General features: G+C 32.6%; 1 protein-coding gene and 1 long non-coding RNA gene across 10 annotated transcripts; one reads left to right on the top strand and one right to left on the bottom strand.

Annotated features, from left to right (window-relative positions):
* The first annotated feature begins 35 nt into the window (after window positions 1-35).
* On the top strand, window positions 36-3,972 carry LOC107411811 (pre-mRNA-splicing factor 38). Its single transcript, XM_016019470.4, has 6 exons — window positions 36-472; window positions 1,203-1,324; window positions 1,463-1,553; window positions 1,780-1,909; window positions 2,014-2,084; window positions 3,342-3,972. Exons 1-6 carry the CDS (start codon window positions 183-185, stop codon window positions 3,790-3,792), a joined length of 1,155 nt encoding a protein of 384 aa, XP_015874956.3. The 5' UTR covers window positions 36-182; the 3' UTR covers window positions 3,793-3,972.
* A 6,319-nt stretch (window positions 3,973-10,291) lies between these two features.
* Window positions 10,292-16,365, bottom strand: LOC112489799 (uncharacterized). Of its 9 annotated transcripts, none has more exons than XR_009634314.1 (5): window positions 14,780-16,364; window positions 12,892-14,654; window positions 12,721-12,793; window positions 12,502-12,527; window positions 10,292-12,395 (listed from the first exon to the last, which is right to left on the bottom strand). It is a non-coding gene; the product is annotated as an uncharacterized LOC112489799 (long non-coding RNA). The 9 variants fall into 9 exon arrangements; XR_009634313.1 differs by having other exon boundaries at window positions 10,292-12,793; window positions 12,892-13,144; window positions 14,021-14,142; window positions 14,325-14,654; window positions 14,780-16,363; XR_007239382.2 differs by having other exon boundaries at window positions 10,292-12,793; window positions 14,780-15,426; window positions 15,567-16,365.
* Between the last annotated feature and the right edge of the window lie 7,477 nt (window positions 16,366-23,842).

Here is a 23,842-nt window from a genome sequence, read left to right as displayed (position 1 = left end):
AATTAAACATAATAATATATATATATATGTACACCTTTACCTCCTTCCTTCTATTCGGACCGTTCCCTCTGTCTCAGAGACACCAAGACTGATGGGATTAGGGTTTCTCTGCAACTAGGTATCCTGAACCCTAGGTTTTACGTTTCGTTTCTGTTGTGCTTGTTTGTCAGTAGTTTATATCAATGGCTAATCGTACGGACCCAACGGCAAAAAGCATAAGAGGGACGAACCCTCAGAACCTTGTGGAGAAGATCGTACGGTCGAAGATATACCAGAACACTTACTGGAAGGAGCAATGCTTCGGTTTGACCGCGGAGACCTTGGTCGACAAGGCTATGGAGCTCGACCACATTGGAGGAACCTTCGGTGGCAACCGTAAGCCTACACCATTTATGTGCCTCGTCATGAAGATGCTTCAGATCCAACCCGAGAAGGAGATCGTCATCGAATTTATCCGAAACGACGATTATAAGTAATCCTTACTGTTTTTGTTCTTGTTAATTACTTATATGCATGTATATATATATATATATTCATTATTATTAGCAAGAATGTGGACTGGTATTCGGACAAGGGTTAATTAGAACAAATTGGGTATTATTAGGGTTGCTGGGCTTCTCTTAAGTGAAGTTTATGTTATGCGAGTGCACATATATTTGAATTTTTATGTGAAAAAAAAAAAAAAAAAACAAGATCATTCTTTTGAAAGCAAAATACTTTGATAAAAACAAAATATTAGTTTGCATATCTTAGAAACAATTTGAGGGTCTACCCTGTTTTCATCTATTTGTGTTGGTTACCATGTCTTTTGTCGCTCAGAAAAAGAACCACAAGCGTCTTAGACTGTTCAAGTTACGGGTCTAGTTCATTACAAAGAAAATTGGTATAAGAAAAAAACTCTTAACGTTTTGGTATATTATGCTCCTCTGTAAACGGTTTGTAAATTATTGCTCCTTAGTTTGAGGGCTACATTTTCGTCTTCCTGGGTATTAAATTGCAGGGCTGATAGTTCTACCATGTTCAACACCCGTTGTTGGCATATATCATATAGATTATAGGATTTCTCTTTTTTCTTTAATCTTTTTAATGCTTTTTACCGAGGATATTTGCATTTGTTGATAACTTCATAGACCTCTATATTTCCCAGGTGAATGTGGGCTATTTTTCTTAGTTATTTTACTAACATATATTGTTGGTTGCAGATATGTCCGGGTTCTTGGTGCATTTTATTTGCGTCTTACTGGGACTGATACTGATGTCTACCAATACCTGGAGCCTCTTTACAACGACTATCGGAAATTGAGGCAGAAATTACCTGATGGACGTAAGATATCAGGCCTATCTCTGAAATTCCCTTATCATTTTATCATCATTTGATTTCATTTACTGTACATCTGCAGTTGTCTTTGTGAACATTCATACTAACTTCTCTATGGTCAATGTCTTACTCTAATTGGTTCAGGTTTCTCCTTGACACATGTGGATGAGGTTATTGATGAACTGTTGACAAAAGATTATTCCTGTGACATTGCCTTGCCACGTATTAAAAAGAGGTAATTTTTTTCCCCTTGACCTTCCTTTTCTCAAAAGTTAGTTTTTTTGGTGTCATTTATGCTCATCTTTATTGTTGTTTATAAAGTTCCAGAGTCTTAGTGTTGGACCACTGGCCGTGCTTGAATCTTTGGATTGGACTTGTTTGTGTTGTATCTTTTTCTTCTAATTTATAACTCTGCTTCTACCCCATTTTCTAAAGGTTTTCCCTCTTTACATATATTTCAGATGGACTCTTGAGTCACTTGGTACACTAGAACTTAGAAAAAGTGCTTTGGAAGAGGATTTTGAGGAGGAGGAAGACAAAGAGGAGAATGATCAACTAGATGATGGAATGGATGATGGGGCATATGAGAAGGTTGGTTTCTCTCTCTCTCCCCCTCCACAAAGAACCTTTACTATTGTGTGTTTTTCCATGCAGTTTAGTTTTATCATTAATCTTTTCTTTCAATGCACAAGCAGGATTATTACCGTGGCCGAAGCCCTGCTAGGGAAAGAGACAGGGATAGAAGACGTGAGAGTCACAGATATAGGTACAGTCAACTTTATCTCAATTTTTTTTGTTCTTGCTTGGAGGGAAATTCTGAAAGTGTTGTATGCATGTTCCTAGGTAGGATATTTTCTATGTAGCATTTATGTGCACATTTGTGCTTGTGTTTGTTTTTTTGTTTTGTTTCTATTATTGTTATTATTAATTTTTGGCTGTGATGGCAAGGTACAATAATTTGTATAAAGACTGTTTTGAAGTTTTTTATTGAATAATATACTTTCCTTTAAATTGTTAAAAAACTACTTACGTGTAAATTGATTTGGGAGGGTGAGGCTTGTTGAAGTGGTTTGTTTCTAGCAAGTCAGCCTGTATCTAAAATGCTCATAATCACCTTTTTAAAGTATTTTGAATTAAATTGGAAGTGTATTCTTTCTGGAAGTAAGAGTTTTATCTTATGCATTTACGTATTTTTGATGTGCAATTAGAAAATATGGTTGAGTTGCATGGTGTCTTAGTCTTTCATCAGTTTTTTAGTAAGTGAACAATTTTTGTCATTGTTTTTGTTTATCTTTTCCTCCCGTGCACAATAAGTATAGTGGAAGCAGCTGTCAAATTATTCAACTGCACACATTATTACATTCACATGTCATTCAAGTTCCCACAATGGCATTTTAAGCCATCAGTAGGTTTACCATTGCTTCCTATATTAATATCTCATGATCCTGCCAGGTTTCTCTGTACTGACAGTGTACAGTGAGAAGTATGATGGATCGTACATTTTTAATTTAGTGTAAATTGTGGTATGCTGGTCATTTTTGCCTGTCTCATCCAGAGTTGAAATATTTTCATATGATTTGTCTGCTTTTAGCAACTAATTATATTTGTTGCCCACTTCTTTTAGCAACTAATTCTATTTGTTTCCCACTTCTTTTTTCACTCAGTTGTGCTTTCCTTACTCAGCGAAAATTTTAATGTTGGGTGGGGTAAGCGTTCGTGTGAAATCAGTTATGTTTTTTTGCTATTACATTGTGAACTTGTCAATAGAATTCTGAAGTCATTAAATTGATTTCCTTTTCAATAAAGTTGGTAGGAAACTGAAATATGCTCGAACTGGTATGAAATCAGACTTTTGAAAATTACATACAAACCATGTTAGTTGAACAATACTTGGATCCATAGCTTCATACTGTTGGTATATGATTTTATTTGGTGCCATAGAGTTTCTTGTTTACAGAGAGAATTGAGAAGGTGATCTGGTTGTTGACATGTCATTTCTGTTGTTTTCTTTTTTTTTTTGCAGGGATCGAGACTATGACAGGGACTATGACAGGGAACGAGGACGTGGGAGAGAAAGAGATAGGGACAGAGATCGGGATAGGGATAGGGACAGAGATAGAGACCGGGATCGATATCGCCTTAGAGAAGAAAAAGAATATGGCCGTGATAGGGATTGGGAAGGTAGGGAGCGGGAAAGGCGAGATAGGGATCGTGGCAGGAGGAGGAGCCATTCAAGGAGCCGGAGCAGGAGTAGGGATCGCAAGGATCGTGATGGGGATTATCGGAAGAGACATGCCCGAAGCAGCGTCAGTCCCAGGAGACGGGATGGATCTGTGGACAATGGACATCGTGAAGAGCCGAAGAAGAAAAAGGAAAAGAAGGAGAAGAAGAATGATGGAACAGATCATCCAGATCCAGAAATTGCAGAAGCTAACAGGCTTCGAGCATCACTTGGTTTGAAGCCCTTGAAGTAAATGTTTTTCTCTTTTGGGTCAAAAAGTGCTAATTTCTTAAGAGATCAACTGGTGAAGGTGTCTAGAGACTTTTCAGCCTGTACTTACTGAGCTTTGTAAATGTTGAGAATCTTAATATTTGTAGCAGTCTTGTTTTACTGATAAAGTGATATATAATGACTAGCATGATAATTTTGTATATCATATGTTTTGTCATCTAAGCTTCATCTAACCGTTTCAAGATGTAATGAAATATGTCTAGCAAGCCATTGTATGGCTGAGTTTAATTCATCTCATTTTAATTTGAAAAAAACTTCTTAATATGGTTATTTTGTTATAAATATGTCTAATATATGTGCATTCATGATATCCTTTTGATGCAACTTTTATATATTACTTTGGAAGATTAATGAATTTTTTTTTCATTGATGAATTTTATTATAATAATTTTTTTTATTATAATAGATCATGGATAATCTTCTTATCTCAACGGGTTAATAAATAATGCTAAAAGTTTTACTATGGTTAAATAGAGCACTGGGAAGATGCATATAGCAATATAGGCTTTGGCTTGGTTGCATTCCAAAAACTTGTCGTAGCTGAATTTTTATTTGCTCAGATTTTCTGAAATACTATATTTATTTATTGAAAAATATATATAATTTCTAGATTTTGAACATCTTCAACAATATATATATATATATATATATATTTCAAGAAAAACTAGTTCTTTTTGGTAAAAGTTATTTTTACTCGTATAAATTTAGTACATATTTCTAAATAATTTTTTTCTTTCCAAAAAATAACGTCTTTCAATCTATCCTACATTTTTTAAAAATAAAATTCTTTTAACTTTAATTCTGTCTCAGGGCATTTTTACTGTCTCTGAAGGTATGGAAAACTTACTGCATGCTGAGTTCTTCTAGGGAGGATGGTTTTAAATATAATTTATATATGTAGATAATGCTGGGTTCTTCTAGGAAGGATGGTTTTAAATATAATTTACATATGTAGATATGAGTTCCAACTTTCCATGCATAGATAAAAAGATATTATTACATTTCGGGGAAGTAATTTTTTTAAAATATAAAAACAAAAAGAATTTCGCTCGCCATGTTTTAGTTTCCAGTGAAATTTTATTAGAGAAATTTGTTAGAGAAATTATGAATTTTATAAAAACAACGAACAAAGTGCAGCAGCATAGCGAGCAGATCACATTATCAGTGCCTAACAGATTATTATTATTTTTTTGAGATAGTTAAATAGTAATTTATTATTAAAAATCTCATCATCTGAAAGTGCAGTTCGTGCATTATAGAACAGTAATAAAACACTCAAAAGTTTGCATTATTATTAGAGAATTAAGACAATTCGGTTTAAAAAATTAAATAAGATAATGATAATCAAAAAGTTTTATCTCCAAGGTAATTGGAAAAAAAAAAAGAAAAAGAAAAAGAAAAAGAAAAAGAAAAAGAAAAAGAAAAAGGAAAGCCGTTCGGATTTCCTTTCCACCTACAAACCAAAATGGGGTTGCAGCTTTGCTGATGAACACAAAAAAATTTGAAACCGAAAAAGTTTTTATATGAAAATGAATGAAGATCACCAAGAAAAATAGGAAATTTGCCAACAACTTAATTGCTGTAAGGTCATTAAATCTGTTTATCAAAAATATTACAATCAAATTTTTTTTTTTTTTAAATTACCATGCATGAATGCTATATCATGCAATTTTCATTTTTATTTCTATTTAAATTTTGGGATGGTATATATATGAAATAAAAATATCATACAAAAAAAATAAAATGAAAAGAAAAGAAATAAAAATATCATTATATGAAAATTAAAAAAAAAAAAATGTTGTCCCTTTGGAATCACACGAAACAGAATATTTATATTACAAATGAAAATCATCGATTAATCATAGAAATAAATTTGAGATAAATCAAAATTAACGGTGCACCTAGAATTTGGGCCTATAAGTCCAAAAATATTTCAGTAAAAAACGCAAACAAATGAGAGCAAGAGAATGAACGCAATGAGTTACGAAAAACGAACAAGGGCTTTGGGCTCATTTACCCAGCCCAAGACTGGGTGTCAAATGGTATTAACATGTGCTGATTATGACACATGAGTAAAAGCTACGTGTTGGAAGTGGTGAAACATGTGCCTTGTTGATGTGTCAACATATGACAAGATATGACATGAGTATCTCCACGTGTGCAGATTTGGGTCCAAGGATGCCATGTGTCTTTTTACAAGCGAACCACGTTCACAAATGCCACGAACAATAGTCAAGCCTACGTGTTGCAGTGTGCAATGTGCAACAATCATATCACGCCACATATACAAGGTCCCTACGCTGTAATGACACGTGCCAAGATGACATGTAAGGTCCACCTGTCACCCACGTCAGGTGTCTATTCGGAAGTGGTCCATTGTCAATGAAAGGCCACACGGCTGATGATGTGGCCCGAACACGTGTATACACCACATGTCACGAGTCGTAATGTGGCACAATTGTATCATTGCCACATCTAAAAATCGCCACGCTATAAGTACATGTGTCATGATGATGTGGACGATCTACTTATCACTCGCACCAAGTGTCTGCTAAGGAGCGGTCCACATTTCCGTTAAAGGCCACAGGGATGACGACGTGTCACCACGTGTCGCAAGCTGCAATATGGCACAATCGTATCCCACCACATGTACAAGGTAGCCATGCCATAATTACACATGTAACAATGACATGGATGGCCAACCTGTCATCTGTGTCAAGCATCTACCAGTGAATGGTCCATATGTTAGTGAAAGCCACAAGGATGATGACATGGAAAGACCACATGTCCACGCTACGTGTCGCGAGTTGCAATGTGGCACAAATCGTATCACGCCGAATGTACAGAGATGCCACGCTGTAAAGCCAAGGGATGATGACGTAGCATGACAACGTGTTCAATGCCACATGTCGAGAGCTACAATGTGGCACAATCATATCATGCCACATGTACAATGTTGCCGTGCTATAACCACGTGTCGTGACGTGTATGATCTACCTGTCATCTGTTCCAGGTGTCTGTCCTGGAGTGGTCCACTAGTCCGTGAAAGGCCACAGGGATGATGATGTGGAAAGACACCATGCCCCATGATGTCTCACGAGCTGCAATGTGGCGCAATAGTATCACACCACATGTACAGAGATGCCATGCTGTAATTATACGTGTAAGCTTGACGTGGTCAGCCTACCTGTCACCCGTGCCAAATGTCAGCTCATGAATGGTCCACATGTCCGTGAAAGATGATGACATGGCATGCCAAGTGTTCAAACCAGTGTCGCGAGTTGTAATGTGGCATAATCATATCGCACCACATGTACAAGGTTGCCACACTATAACTACCGTGTCATGATGACATGTACGGTGTACCTATTACCCGTACCAGATATATGTTCGGGAAGAGTCCACATGTCCATGAAGGTCATAAGGATGATGACGTGGAAAGACCACCTGTCCACATGACTTGTTGCGAGCTACAATGTCGCACAATCATATCACACCACATGTACAATGCTGCCACGTTATAATACACGTGTTGAGATGACGTTAGCGATCTATCTGTTACTTTTGCCATGTGTTTGTTCGGAAGTGGACCACATGTCAAAAAGGCCACAATGGATGATGATGTGGCACCAACACATGTCTACCTACGTGTTGCAGTGTGCAATGTGGCACAATCCCATTTACCAAAGTGACAAGGCACAATGTGTACCTACATCCACATGTTACTATCTACCTATGTGTCACACCTACATGTGCAATCTATATGTTATTCTTGTGTCTTTAAAAAGTGATCTGACATGTCATGCCAACATGGCAAGGTTATATGATTAACACGTGTCACCTCCAGCAATGTGCCACAATTTACTTGTGTCACATGTCCAGAAATGCCATGCTAACAACCTATATCTTGCCAAGGTGGACAACAGATCACGTGTCATGTCGGCCACATGTCAAGGACACATCTAGTAAACGTGGCTCTCTATTCATGTGTGTTGCCATGTTTGGTTAATAAGGCGCTATACGTATTTTTTTAGCGTATTTCATTTTTTGCGCTATTTTTTGTGATTTTTCCTTCTTTAAAAATAATATTATACCTATCTCTTTTTTGTTTTTAATACACTTTTTTTTTTATCGGAAACCAATCATGTATATTTTTTTTTTTTTTTTTAGTTCTTGTTTATGAAGTTTCTCGCAAAAAATATTTATTAAAGCATAGATACAGAAAAAAAATAACAATAATTAACAAGTATAAAACCAATTTCAACAAATTTGAAGATTTTACCCTGAAAAAAGGTGGACTCGGAAAAAAAAAATTAAAATGAGTATTATAATTTAAAAAAAAAAGAACAAAAACATTTACTGACCATGCATGTGGGTTTTTTCACAGCAATTTCTCTCTCTCTCCACCTATCATTTTACCATTTCAATTAAACGGTGCATTGCCATCTTTTTTGGAAAAAAAAAAAAAAAAAACAAAAACATTTTTACTTTTTCTCGCCGTCCAATACTGTTCTTCTCTTTTATCTTTCCTAAATCCCTAAACCAGTATCAGCTCCAGCTTCTCTTCCTTTCTTTCCTCTCCAGCTTCTCTTCCTTTCTTTCCTCTCACACACTTGCCGACTAGCAGCTCACTCCAGTCACATAGCATTTTCAGATTTCTTTTCTTCCTCTCTCATTCTGCATTTTAATCTGCTTAGTTTTTTATTTTTCAATCTGTAATATGTGTTTGTTTCTTTTTTTTTTTATATGCTTATTTTTTAGTGCGTTTGTTGCTTGCTTATTTTGAATGCGTTCGTTGCTCTTTTGACATGATATTCCTCATCTATATCCAACAACAAGAATGATCTTTTCAACAAGAATTTCGATTGGGATATTAAAATCTTCAGGAAATACACAACAAAGCAAGAAGCATGACTTTGCTTCCTTGCTTTCTAGATAATTGTAGCTTAACTCTATGTGTGAGAATACACGTTTATGCATTCCAGTAATATCGCTTGGTGCAGATTTTTTAAGCAAAAGAGCAAAGAAGAAAACCTATTCTGTTGTTTGAAAGGCCATTTGCAAAAGAACACAAAGAAAAATTGACACTTCTGCATTTCAAACTTTATCGAGATGGTACTTTGTGCCGTAAAACAATTTCTTGGCAATTTGTACCTCCAATTCACAAAGTCCTTGCACCCTTGGTCCTTTTTTTAAATAATTAAAAAAAATGACGATGTAATGTGTAATTTTATATAGTTTAGAATGTAAATTGTAAAAATTTACAAATAAAAAATAACAAAAAATTAAAAATTAATTAAAGAGGACTATTATTTTTTTTGATAAGTAGGTAAAAAAATTTAAAAAATTGCAAATGTAACTTAAAGACAAATAAAAATAAAAATCTTTACGTATAATAAATATTCAAAAAAAAAAATAAATAAAAGCCAAGTAAAAATTTGAATATGTAAAAAAATGCACATCTAAAATGAGCGGGAGAGAGAGAGAAATTGCTGTGAGAAATTGCTATTTTTGTTTATTTATTTATTTATTCTCGAACATAGATCTTGTTTTTAATTTGTGAAGCCCACGTGGTGGTATAGGTTCAGTAAAATATATGGTATCACTATGTTCACATCTCAAAGCATAGTTTCCTTAAAAAAAAGATAATGATAAAATAAATATGGTCAATATAGACAAACAAATTTCTCAAATAGAATTTGCATGACTTACTTAACCAACTCACAGTATGTCTTGACTTAATGCAAAATCAAGAAACTAATAATATAATGCAAAACAACAGCAACAAGTCACATCTGCTGAGCATTTTCGAAATAGGTTTCTCGCACGTTTATGTTCCTTTAAATTTGTCATTATTGTTGTAGGAGGCAATGAACATAAATTACATAATACACATACAAAGAATCAAAAGCCATCAACGATGCAATGACCACAAATTACACAATCATAATCACGTGAACAGTTGTACAAAATAAAGCAACTGTTGTTTACCACAAAAAATAAAAAAAAAAGCAAGTACTGTCGCACAGAGCAGTAATATAATTATAAAGAAGTGCATACAAAAAGAACGAGAAGGGAAACAGAAAACTCAAAACACAATTAAATTACAAAAAACCTACACAAAATAAGGTTCACAAAAAATCAAAGGCAATGCTAATTATCTAAAGACACACAAAACCCATAAACAAGAACCACCTGATGTTGTAGCAAATCAGAAAACAAGTTTGAAATAATGAATAAAATATAAAACAAATTCACCCTTTTAAATAGGAACTCAGTCATCTCAATACACTCTTTAAAATACCAAGAACTGTAAAAAAGAAAAGTCAGATCTCGGAATTTTATTATGATTAGAATCTTTTGCAAGTTATAAAAATCCATCTGAAGAGGTTGCTACATACCTTTTCTGTAAAAATGGAATGGTTATTTTCCACAAAGCTTTAAACTGAACAACATTGTATAAAAAGTTACCAATCAACTACTATAACTTCTTCATTGGGTTTTCAATGAGGAGGAACCTTTAAGCGTTGTTCATCATCTGGTTTGACATGGAAAGTTATAGTTTATGAAGCATCAAACTCACAAAAAACAGATAATGCAAGTGGAAGAAAGAATAAAAACACCATGTTGAAATCCATTCTGTTGAAAAGATAAATCCAACTATACTTGAAGACCGTGTTCCAAAGATGCATCGGCAATGGCTTCAAATTGAAAACCAACTATACTTGACTTGAGTTTATCTGTGCATGTAAAGCTAAATCCTCCCAAGCTGCCTAACATCGCCATTGGACACTGATGAAATTCCTTGCTCAATGCACTCGTTAAATAACCAAATTTATCAGGAGAAAGAAATTGCAGTAATAGCACAACTAGTTCAGAAAGAGAGAAAAATAAAAGTAATTTATCCAGAATCAATTTAAAAATTTTCAAAAATAATTGAGAGGTGATAATAACAAAGCAACGGAAGAAACGGACAATTAAAAAATAAATATGTAAAGAATTCTTATTTTTATTTTTTAAGTTTTTGCTTAAAGGAATGAATATCCTAATTTGCAAAATTGCCTTTTCATAAAAGATAAATTCAATTTTTGCATTGAACCCACAAATGCAGTTCTAGATCACTTTCCACATGCTTGATCCAATTCCAATTGTTTGACATGAATCTATAGCTAATCATGGCATGCAGAGTATACACCAAAATTGCCTTAAAGAAGCTTAAAATGAAATGAAACTTAAATATTTCACAAACCCAAAAATACATTGGTCTACGTGTTTCCACCACATTTCCCATTTCAAGGTTAAAAAGACTTATTACCATAGACTCATTCTGACTCTCATTACCACTGAATATTCCAGGATTTAAGTAAACCAACCATATCAGAGGGGCATGCAACAAAACATTACAAAAAAGAAGAACCACTAAATTTGATGATAAGTTGAAGATGTGAGGAACTAAGTTAGTTGTCTAGCTGTCCCATTTGCCATCTACTATGGCTATTAACTTAACACTACAGCTTGGACTAAAACATCAAAGTAAGTTTGAAGAAGCACTGAACCTATATTTTGAAATATTAATAGAGAAAGTATACATGAATAAGAAAAACTAAATAATAATAATAATAATAACAAATATGAAATGAAAACCAAATAATAATTACATTCTCCACTGAGTTTGAGCTCCCCTCAGCTAAACCAATTCTTTCAATTGCAAAACACTAAAAATGCTTTGATAATGGAAATCTCTGACTACAACCCATCAGACAAGATGAAAAAGACACAAAGGTGCATACCTGTGAATTTTTTTTTTGGGGGCTAATAAAGGAGCCATGCCTTTAAGAACTGAGCCAAAACATGAAAACCGCCCAAATAAACAAAAGTCCAAGCAGGATAGCAACCAAGTAAGGAAAACCAACTAAAATTAACACACCTGACCAACCACTCATGCTCATATTCATCCTCTAACTTATAAAAATTATTCAACATTTGTTCCACCGATGTCATCCTTTTAAAATTCAACCTCACTAATTTTAGGAACTGAGCCAAAAAACCTAAACCGCCCAAATAGAACAAAACAAAAAGCCCAAGCAGGATAGCATCCAAGTAAGGAAAACCAACTACAATGAACACACCTGACCAACCACACATGCTCATATTCATCTTGGTGGAGAATCTCACAAAATTTAAAGTAACTATTCTACTTTGTGATGAAAAGCAGTCACACTAAAAAAATAATAATCACACTTCATATCATTTAGTAAGCTCAGATGTCTCCCTTACCACATGATAACATGATATAAATTTGACAAGCAAGCAAGGGCACATGAAGCAATAAAGAATATTCAAAAAGTACAGAGAAAAATAGCAGAAAGCCCAAAGAATCAAAAGGCATCCATGAAAAATAAATATTGAAGAACTACAAAAGAAAGCAATGGCCATTTGTGAACTGGTTTGTGTGGCCACCCCATGTAAATATATTGCCTAAGGCAAATGCTTTTTCAAATGCAGCAACCATTTCCATTCCAAGCACATATGAACCTTGTCTTGTCCCCAAGTTGTAGGCACTACCTAAGACATGAAACCAAAGTGATATCCAAGTGCCAAATGAGATCATCATACACACCCGAGAGATGCTTACATTTAGAAACACAGCAACTTTGAGGAACTCTCTTACCTATTTTTTTATTTGTTTTTAAAAGGCTGTTACATTTAGGAACATAGGCAGGTATCAGAAAGCTCATTCGCATAAGTGTTTAAAAAGTTGATTTTAAAAATACTTTCAATTCCATAGTCAATTAAAGAAAATAAAAATGTGGAAAAAAGAACAAAACATAAAACAATACTGAAAGGTCATTTCTTCCACAAGAAAACAGTAATGAGGACAGTTATTTACCTCTGAAACAACACTAATGTCTAACATACAAAAGTTTTTGTCCACCAACCTTCATATTATTGTGCATTTGCACCTGATACATAGCATAAGAAAAATATAGAATCCAATGAGAATGAGCAGCTTAGAAGAATAAAGATTGTATAAACACCCTAAAAGATGAAGAGCCTTAACTCTTTCAATATTCTGAGACACGTTTATTTCTTCTTGTTGGATAATATTTCTTTTTCTAAACTGCCATGCTTCGTACATTTGCTAGCTTCACCTTGGCTTTCAGGAACGGTTGAAGAATTATTTTCCAGTAGTGAATCAGTGTCATCTGTTGCAATGGTGCAGAATTTGCCTTCTAAACTTTTTTTTTTCTTGGCAGATGTTGACTTATTATTCTCATAATCATATATACTTGGTCCAAATGAATTCCCTGTAACTATATCATCAAAGGAACAATGGACATCAACCAATCTCAGAGTAAGATTCACCATGTGCACAGAACACTCTCATAATAAATTATTTAAGACAAGTAAATAACATGTATAATCAATGTTACAGAATTTACTGCTTGAACAACAAAAGTTAAAACAGCCTAATTGGGTTGCTCTTGAAATCCTGCTTCTACTTATAAAACTATGCAACATTTGTTGCAGCAGGGAATCTGTTTACTTTTACTAGACAAGTTAAAAAAAAAAAAAAAAAAAAAAAAAGCCACTATTATGTGTTGGAGTTCAAAGTCCACTAGATCAACCAAACAATCCAACATAACTACCAAGAAAAAAGGAAACACAGAAGAAGAGAAACCAGTTAATTATTATCATTATTAATTAGGAAAGCCCAAAATATCAATCTCCACCACTTTTCTCAAAACTTAATAATGGACACTTGAGTAAAAAATTGACCCCCATTTATTCTAAAAATAAATAGAATCAAAAGCAAACCACCCAGAAGAGAACAAAATGAAAGTCCAAGCAGGATATCACCCAAGTAAGGAAAACCAACTACAATGATCACACCTGACCAAACCACACATGCTCACAGGTCATAAGTCACAGCCACAATTATTCAACCTCTTGGTGGAGAAGTCTTGCAATCAATAATCTTAAGTGACTATTCTAGCTTATGATAATCATTATACTCCAATTCATGAATTAAGCTCAGACTGTAGTTCAATTCATGAAGCATGATAGAATAATCAGATCACATGATGATATTTAGGGAGATACCCTTATTAAAACCAAGTAGTGCAAACATATAGGGACCTACCACAGAGTGCTTTCATCTTCTAAAATTTAGAAAACAGATTAATTACCTTGTTATTAGCAAAAATGAGATTGCAAAGGAAGAAATAGAAAGAAATATCTATTTCTTTGACCGACAGCAATCAAGCAAGATGAAAAGGTCAATCCACCTCTATTATTATTGGCTTTCCAACTTTCATTGTTTCGTCAGATCACCAGCCAAATTTAGAAGCCCACGTGACACAAAATTATAATCGATCAATTAACTTCCAGAAATCATTAACATGGTCATGCTTTCACATACTCAAAATTTATTATCATAATGTAACAATATCTAAAAATTTTCTCTCAACAGCAAATTAGTAAAGTGGATACCTTTATGGACAATACTGCATTCCCTACAAAATTCAGTAATTAACTCCTCGAAGGAGGTGAAATCCCGTGCCCATATAGGACTGGATGCCAATGGTGCATTGAATCGAAAATGAGTAGAGAATAAGCACTTTGACATTGTTCAAGTAGGCAGAAAGCTGTTAAGAGCTACAATAACTATTCATTTTGAATGAAAAGCATGTTTAAAATTCAATTATCATTCCTCATGTATTGTTCTAACATAGCTTTGAATAGTAGCAAGGTTCTGACTAGAGTTAGAGATCTTGAGAAGTGGTCTGTCGACATGCACAACAACTCATATACCATATCTGTCTGTAACAATTAACAAAACAATGGGATCAGTTGAATCCAAATTGAACAAAGTAGATAAGAGAGAGAGAGAGAGAGAGAGAGAGAGAGAGAGAGAGAGATGCCTAGATATATATATAAGATCTTACCTGCAAGATATTTGGCAAATTTAGCCTCCGTGCGAGTTGGGTTGCAATTGTAGACTACCCAACACAGGCAGTACCAAATACAAGAATGACTGATGGCACTCTATGACGGTGAAATCTGTCAACATGTTTTTTTTTTTTTTTTTTTTTTTTTTTTTTTTTTTTTTTTTTGGGGAAAAAGACATTACAATCTAATGCAGGAAATTTTACCCTCTTCGTTCATTTTCTTTCTTTCAAATTGATGTAAATCTTGGGAAAATCAGTTCCTAGCATCACCAAAACAAATACATAATGAATGCTTGCATGAATTTCAATATGTAATCAGTTTCTAGCATCACTAAAATAAATACATAATGAATACTTGCATGAATTTCAATATGTAGAAAAAGTATACAGCAATGCCACAAGTACATATTAACAGACTATAACAGTACATAATAACATAAGTTAACGATGATGACTTGAGAGGACAATACCCAAATCAAGCTAGTATTGAAGTATACAAAAAAAATAAACATATTCTTGATGCTACACAACTGATGAACCCATACCATTTGTCGAGTAAAGAAACACAAATTCGCCAAAAAAATTGCCATCCTCAAAATGAAAAGGTCAACTTGCCTCTATTATTGTTGGCTTTCCATCTTTCTCTGTTGTTCAGATCACCAGCCAAACATAGAAGCCCAAATTGCAGACATATATAATTGATCAATAAATGTCCAAAAATCATTAACAACATGTTTTACACTGAAGAAAGAAGTTTCGGGCAAGTGCATGCTTTTTCACATACCAAAAATCTATTCTGATAATCCAACAGTATTTTGAACAATTTATCTCAACAGAAAATTAGTAAAGTCGATACCTGTACAGAAGAATAAGTATAATAAACTGATAAAGAGAACCATAAAATTAAAAGACTTGAACAAAATACATCCAACAACAAATAGAAAGATAGACAGACAAAATTAGAAACAGAAATCAAAGAATCAAAAGGCATCAAAGAAGAATAATGAACACAAATTTGGAAACCAAGCAAGGGCGCATGAAGCAATAATGAATATAAAAAATAAATAAATAACACAAAGCTCAAAGAATTAGAAGGCATCCATGAAAAGTAAATATTGAAGAACTGCAAAAAGAAAGCAATGACCATTTGTAAATTGGTTTATGCGCTCCACTCCACGTCAATATTGCCCACCCAGACGCTTTTTTCAAACGCAGCAACCATTTCCATTTTCAAGCACTGATCTCGTTCTGTTGCTCTGAGTTAACTCGGGGATTTCTTCCTTTTCTTCTTCATGAAACGAAATTTCACTCAAAGGATTTTCAACCTCTTCGTTACCATCCTAATTCAAAATTGAATTCTGAAATAGTAACTATTTATGAATTTTCATCTTTTATTCTGTTCAACGGTAATATTTTTTCAAATGGCTATAATTAAAATTTGAATTTTGAAATAGTAATCCAGTACATCTTTCCTTGCACCCAAAAAAAAAAAAATTTCTTTCTTTGCAAAAGTAAATACTATTTTGAATTTTGATAAAATTCAGACCCTCTTAGATAGTTCTTCTTCTTCTTCTTTTTTTTTTTTTTTTTTTTTAATCGGACCTTTCAAAATTTTCATGGTAGCTTGAGCTAGGTGGGCTAGAGGAGGCCCAGGCAAGTCAAAACCATGCCCAGCTTCTCCCATTTTCTGGGGACTTATGTATTCATCCATAAATTTGCCTCATCGATTAATAACATTGACCCAAAATAATAATAATAATAATAAATAAATAATAAAAACTCTTCCATTAACAGTTGTTGTAATATTTAGAGATTTAAACGAAACAATAATTTTTTTTTTTGTCTTCTTTAAACTGATGAAGATAACGAATATTATTTTTATGGTAAATAATATATATATATATATATATTTTGGGACTTGTTTATACAAGTTATTTTGCCTACGTTATGTCTAAAAATCTCTTGGTAAAATGGAAGCATTAAAGTTTATGCAGCGAAGAGATCAACTCAATTGATTGTACCAAAAGGAAAAGAAGAAAAAAAAAAAATATATATATATATATATATATATATGCTGAAGAGTGGTGGTGGAGAATATGACTTTGAAAAGTGTAAACAGCAAAGAAAACAATATCCATAACCTTAAAAATTCACAAAAGAATTCAGTTTGTTTATTTGTTTAATTTAAAAATAATAAAAAAGTCATTTATTTGGTGAATATATATATATATATATATACTGGAAAGCACTAATCTAAACTTACACATGTTAGTGAAAATTACTGGATGAGATAAAAGGAAAATTACACATGTTTTCCATTTTTAGTATCCATATTTGGTTCTCATTCTCAAAGGAAAACTATAATTATATATCCCTTTATTAATTTTCTTATGAGGTGGAGTTTTAAATGGAAAGACTGGTCATGGTCCAAGGTTGGATTATTATTATTATTAATTTTTTTCCCCCTGGAAAACTACTAACAAACAAGCCATCTTCAGCCGAGTCCCTCTTAGTGGAGTAAATCACATCCACCTAGGTTTGAAACATGACTGATAGATAACATCGGTTTGAGAAATTGAGATATGCATTACTAACCAATAACATTAACATCAAAATTGTCAATTCCACCTAATTAATGCCGATTTTAAATGGTTCTCATGTATTTGGTGCAAGTCTATCTATAAATTTAATTTTGTTTACACTATTGGACGTTCATTTTACTTTTACAAATTTTCTATTTTTCACTTATTTTTAATCTAAATTTTGATCTACAGCACAATTTTCGTCTAAAGCAAAGAAGGAAAGCTAACAATTTATAGATATATAATATTTGTTTTCTCTAATGGAATATTCTCCGTAAAGGGTGAACAAAAAAGAAGAAAAAAGAAAAAGGCCTAGCTTAATAGAGCAAAAGAATTATAATACTAGTCTCCAATGGCCTCAGGTAACAAAATGCCATTGTTATCATATTGGAGTGTACCGGACAAGTTGAGTGGCTTGCATTTGCCTCCCATTAGAATTCTCTTCTTGCATAATTCTTGGCCAACATCCCTTTCTTCTGATCTAATCGCTGTCTTATTATCATTTCCCATCTTTCTTACATATATTGCTATTCTCAACTTTCTACGACTACTAGTTGATTTTCTCGACGGAATCCTTATCAAATGCCTTGAACTTTCCTGCCTCCCAATCACCATTAAACCATTACTATTACCAACATCATCACCATTATTCTTGTTGTTTTTTTCATTTTTCTCCATGTTAAAGAAATAAGCAAGAGGTAGAGAAACTTTCTGAGGCCGCACCTTTGATCTCTTGTCTTCATCTTCGAAGATTGGCTGATCCTCTTCACTTGTTGTACCTTCCACGAGCAAGGAATAGAAATCATCCAATCCATTAACATCTAATTGGTCATTTTTGGAAGAAGATGACTTCTTTTTGTTGCCAAAGAATTTGGAAAAAATAGAAGCACCTTTCTTTGGAAGAAGCTTTTCAGTCCATTTCTTCTTCTTCTTCTCGTTCTTCTTTTTGTTGGTTTGGTTATAAGTGTGATCATGATCATCAATTCTATGAAACTTGATCCTCATGTTCTTGACAAGAAACTTGGGGATCTTAATTCCAAGCTTAGGCTGAGGAATGGTGATGCTAATCAAGTATGATTGTTTAGAGTAGTCTCTTGCATGACTAGTACTACTTCTTCGACGGTACTCTTTGGGAATGAAACCTCTGCGAGAGTTTGAGTTTCGGTCTTTGGCATTAATCAAAACCCTGCGAGAGTTTGAGTTTCCTAATTCTTTCATTTTCTCTTAATTTTGAGTCTGTGCTAGCAATAATATCTATTTTTCGCTGGAGTTATTTTATAGAATAAACTTGGTTTAAGAAATGAATTAGGAAATGGATTTTTAAGAAGGCTTGGGAAAAGAGTTGGGGGGGAAGAGACGTGGGGTTGAGGGTGGGAAAATGTGATTAAATCTGTGTTAAATCAGATAATACTAAAAACGGAAAATTAATCATCTATGATATATATCCAATTGAGAAATCCACACGTCCATTTTAATGACGAGTTTCATGGGCAACTGCAAGTCTCAGTGATAGACCTCAGCTCTTGTTATCCAATCCTAATCGAACGTGATATACATTAACATGATGGGCAGTTAGATTTGTGATGTGTGCTAACATTAATTAATATTATATTATTGTGCTTTAATAATAGTGATTAAAAGAAATGAACATATATTGTGAAACATCAACGTTGTTTTCAAGGAAGTGATAATATTCTTGTGCCTTTATTAAAAGATAGAGCAAAAATGTGGGAGGATTATCTTGTTTCGTTCTCGGTGCTGTTTCATTTGGGGGCAAAAAAACCAAAAAAAAAAAAGGATAAAGAAAAGAAAAGAAAAAAAGAGATAATAATAGAGTATTATATCATCTATTGGAGAAAGACCAGCCTCACAACTTCATTTTGGCTTGATAAGCTATTCATGATTTTACTTTTTGTCTTGCACAATAATTAGCAAAGATCTTATTACGAATTCAAACATTCACAAAATATTATTTACTCAGGATCAATTTATGTGATCACATATAATGGCGGGTTTTTTTTTTTTTTTTTTTTAAGAGAAACTAATGACTTTGTTATTAAATCTCTTAAAAGACCTCATAACTGCACTAATCCCCAGTAATACTTCAATTCTTTATATATTATTTATTTCGTCTTGTATATACAATATATGCATGACCAAATTTATTTCCTCATGTCCTAGAGATCTTATTCTGAGATCTAGTACGTATAAACAAATAAAAGATCTAAGAAAATTTTATATCTCTTCGAGTTAAATTGTAATATAACTTTGCTTAGGTAATGATCCCCAATTTTAAATTCCTCTACCTTAATATATAATAGAAAAAAATTGTTGTACATAGCAGATGAGATTTTCTAGTCTCATTTTCTTTGTTCCCATTTCGTTGGATTAGTGATAGAGTTGCACTTTATTTTGGAAAGCTATATTTTATTCTATATATGAACTGTGGAATTGATTTTGTATCTCTTCCTAACAAATCAATTTTTTTGTTTTTCCTCTCTTCCTCATCCCTGCTTCTCAACTCCAATCTAATCTCTTAATCCTCGTTCATAATTCTTATTCTTCCTTCAATTTTCAGATTATTCTTTATTCTTTTAGATGATCGTGTTGAATAATTTCCGGTTTTAGCACCAGGTTCTTAATGACCATTATATATTTTCCAACTTAATTTTTGTTTGTTTCCTATTTTATGAATCAGTCCAATGGACCGATGACCAAATCTATAAGATATCCACCTTCCTCTCCAACTCTACACTCATCTTGTATATATGTCCTACATATATGACGTATGTAAGTAAGTATATATATTACTAAACTTGAATTACCAAACATATATATATATATATATATATATACTAGGTTTAGCCCACGTGCTTTGCACGTGTATTGAGGTGTAATTGTGTTAGTCATGTATATATGTATTCACATTTTCAAAAATAATTACCTTATATAGATATTAAAATATTTGATCCACAAGTTAAAAGTAAAATATTTTTTTATTTATTAGTGTTAATTAATCAATATATTTCTCAAGAAATAATATATTATAATTTTTTTAAAACTCCAATTAAAATACTTATACATTTAATGAAAATGATTACTTTAAAAATTTTATATTGAATTAAAAGTGATAATCAAAATTTTGATTATAAAATATTTATTTGTTGACACATATTAGCATTGCATTTAATTTTTAAAATTACATTGTTAATATTGTAGGAGAATAAAATTAAAACTAAAAAGTAATATTTTTAATTTAATCAATAAATTTTAATAATGAAATATCAATTTTATGAGAAAATAATAAAAACATATTACAATGTCAAAATCTAGATAAAAAAAAATTATAACTTATTAATTTCTATTTGAAAAAAACAAGAAGCAAAAAAAAAAAAATTAGTTGTTGCGTGTGTAATGGGTGCCACTGAAAGGTCAAATTGAGCAACAGAGGTAAAAAAACACAGCCGCACAGTTAAAAGTACCTATCACAATCAGAAACTACGATAGTTATTTACGAAATTACCATTATATCCTCGACATACCATCTTAGGAGTAAAACAACAAAAGGATAGATTTGGGTACTTCCATTATGAACAACAGCATTTTAAAAGCAAATAAAAAAAAAAATCCAAAACAAAATAACAAGCAAAACGCACATAAGCGCAGTCGTTTTTTAACCATTTTAAACAGTAAAAAAAAAATCAAAACTCATCACCACTTCTCATTTATAGTATAGATAAAGGATATATATGATCTCATGATAACTATAGAAATTGATGTAGATATTAAAATAGGATTCACTGTCTTTCATGTTAACTTTATCATTCAATAAATAAGAGATAATATTTATCAAATATCTTGATATATAAAATCAGTACTATGTGTAAATTTATATATATAAAATGCATGTACATCCATATTATTGAGGGCATGAGCATGAGAGCATCACAATAGATGTAATCTTGGACAGATATATATCCTACAATTATATGTATTTTGATGCGCACATCCATGATAACATGGGCTTGCACACATTCTATAACAAGACTATATATATATAACGATAATCTTATTATGACATTTTGGTGAAATTTTGATACAGACTTACTCTTGGATTTGCACCAAATTTTATTAGGGTATCTTGAAAGATTAACTATATATACATATATAGCAAGTTTCATCTTAAAGTGAATTCAAAACCATCCTTACAGCTAGGCGGTGATCCAGAACTCCCAAATCGTACACTCCTTATCACAGAAACTGGGCCTCTCTAGCTCTAATTAATATTTAATGATGAATTTCACAAAAGTGCAATATGTTCTATTTGTCAAACTTTAAAAAGTTTGGAATCAACTTTCTACTAGAAACATAACTCATCAATTGCCCCCCGCCTTTTTTTTTTCCGAACGTATATAAATTTCTAGGGAGTTGAGTTGTCCAATTCATGAGTGAAAACCTATGCCTATAACACACTCAAAAACTTCTTTATAATCCACTAATAGCCAAATTTGGGACCATCCTAGTTTATATTATGATAATGTGGGGAAAGTGATAATGAAGGTTAGAAATAAAGATTGGTGCTTATATGAAGTGATAGAATAGAGTCTTTGTCCCTTAAAGAAGAACATCAAAGCTTTAGGACTAAGCTCTGCAATTTCATGAATCTATATCATTTTTTGCATTCTTTTCCTTGCTTGATTTTCTATGATGTTAAGGGACTCGGACATAATAATTTGACAAGTCATTGGGAATATTAAAGCCTCCTAAAAGCTTTACTCTTTCCCTTGGAACCCTCAGACACAGCTAAATGGGTACTTTTGTCTCCTAATCCCAAGTTATGACTTTTGCTAATTAATCCTAAGATCTAGCTAGCTAGGTCCTGGTTATGAAATTTAAATGCATAGGACTTTAAAACAAACTTATAACTATAAATGTATAGGAAATGGGATTTATCCTAAAAGAAAACTTGGAAAAATGGGTTTCTTAAAAAAATAAAAATAAAAATAAAAAATTGCTAGTACTGTATAGGTAGAACTAAGTTTTTATGTTGAAAAATTTTACCATTCTCACCTCCAAATGCTTCAAGGATTTGCAAAAGCATACATGTTGGACCAAGCAGACAAAGTAATTGTATGAAAATGTGAAGGTTTTCTACTTTTTTTTTTTTTTTAATTGAAGTGGCTTTTGTATCAAAAAGAGCAAAAGTTTGAGAGGAACTAATACCGACCCTTTTGCCCTCCATCATGTTTTTAATGGTCCAAAAGAGTAAGGCAAACCCCCCAGACATAAATAGGATACCGTCATAGTTTAATGGGGGATGGGGCATAACTGAAAATCCCCACTGTAGTCATTCTTAACATTTGGTTGCCTTCTCTTTCCAACCACTTTCTGCTATGCCAATTATGTATATTACTTTAATATATATTGAGAATAAAATTCTGTGAATTATGATAATGCCACCAAGATGGGAACAAGTTATATCAATTAGATCCAGTAATCGAAAAGGATTGACCAAAGTTTCATGGACCTTTTTTTTTTTTTTTTCCTTCTCTATCTTTTCCTGTGAAAAATGTTCGAAACCCCAAAACATTGGGGTTTTGTCTATTTTTATTATTTATTGGGGTTCACATAGATTGATTCTGATTAAACCAAGTCAAAATAATTCAAATTAATATTTTTGGGTCATTGACCAGCTTAGGTCTTGGGCTCTTGGCAGTATGCCATTTGGTGGAATTGAAGACCCATTCCAAGTAGTCTTAATCTTCAGAGTAAATCAAAACCATGCATGTATGTATATAAAATAAAGAATTCCCTTTTAAAGATATTCTTTGATTAAATTTAAAAAAAAAAAAAAAAAAAAAAAAGGTGACATAGGTATGAATTAATTTTAATTTGTCGAAGTCCTAAAGTAGTTGAATGAACATGATCAAAAATTCATGTTCACATGCAATCAAAGGACTTTATTTCAATTACTAATCACATCACTGTACGGTTTATAAATCATTTTTGTCCATGAATTATATATATAAAAAAAAAGAAAAAAAAGAAAAAAGAAGTTGTGCCTCTCACATATTAGATATATTACTTTGTATCCAAAATTAGAAAAAATAACTACTAGGGTTATGGAAATCAACTTACTTAATTTGGAAAGAAGGGTGGTTCTTACCACATCTAAAGCAAAGTATGTGGTTCTTAAGAACCACCTAAAACATGTGCTTTGTCACATTTGAGAGGGGACATGCCTGTGAATGTGATTCATGTACCAAATTTGACATGCAACCTAAAATTTTTTTCATGATTATGTTAATTTTTTGGTTTTGGATTGACATTTGACACTGACCCGTTTTATAAAATCTAACATACAAAAATAAAATGTTTTCTTTCTATTTATATTGAGATTAGTTCATCAAATCTAACTAGTATTTCCGTGAGATTCCCAATGCTAAATATTAAAGGACAAACAAAAAATTTTATTTTA

Source organism: Ziziphus jujuba, chromosome 10, assembly GCF_031755915.1.
Source record: "Ziziphus jujuba cultivar Dongzao chromosome 10, ASM3175591v1".
Lineage (NCBI taxonomy): Eukaryota > Viridiplantae > Streptophyta > Magnoliopsida > Rosales > Rhamnaceae > Ziziphus > Ziziphus jujuba.
The sequence above is the reverse complement of the archived record's forward strand: the minus strand, read 5'-3'. Positions and strand labels throughout refer to the sequence as shown.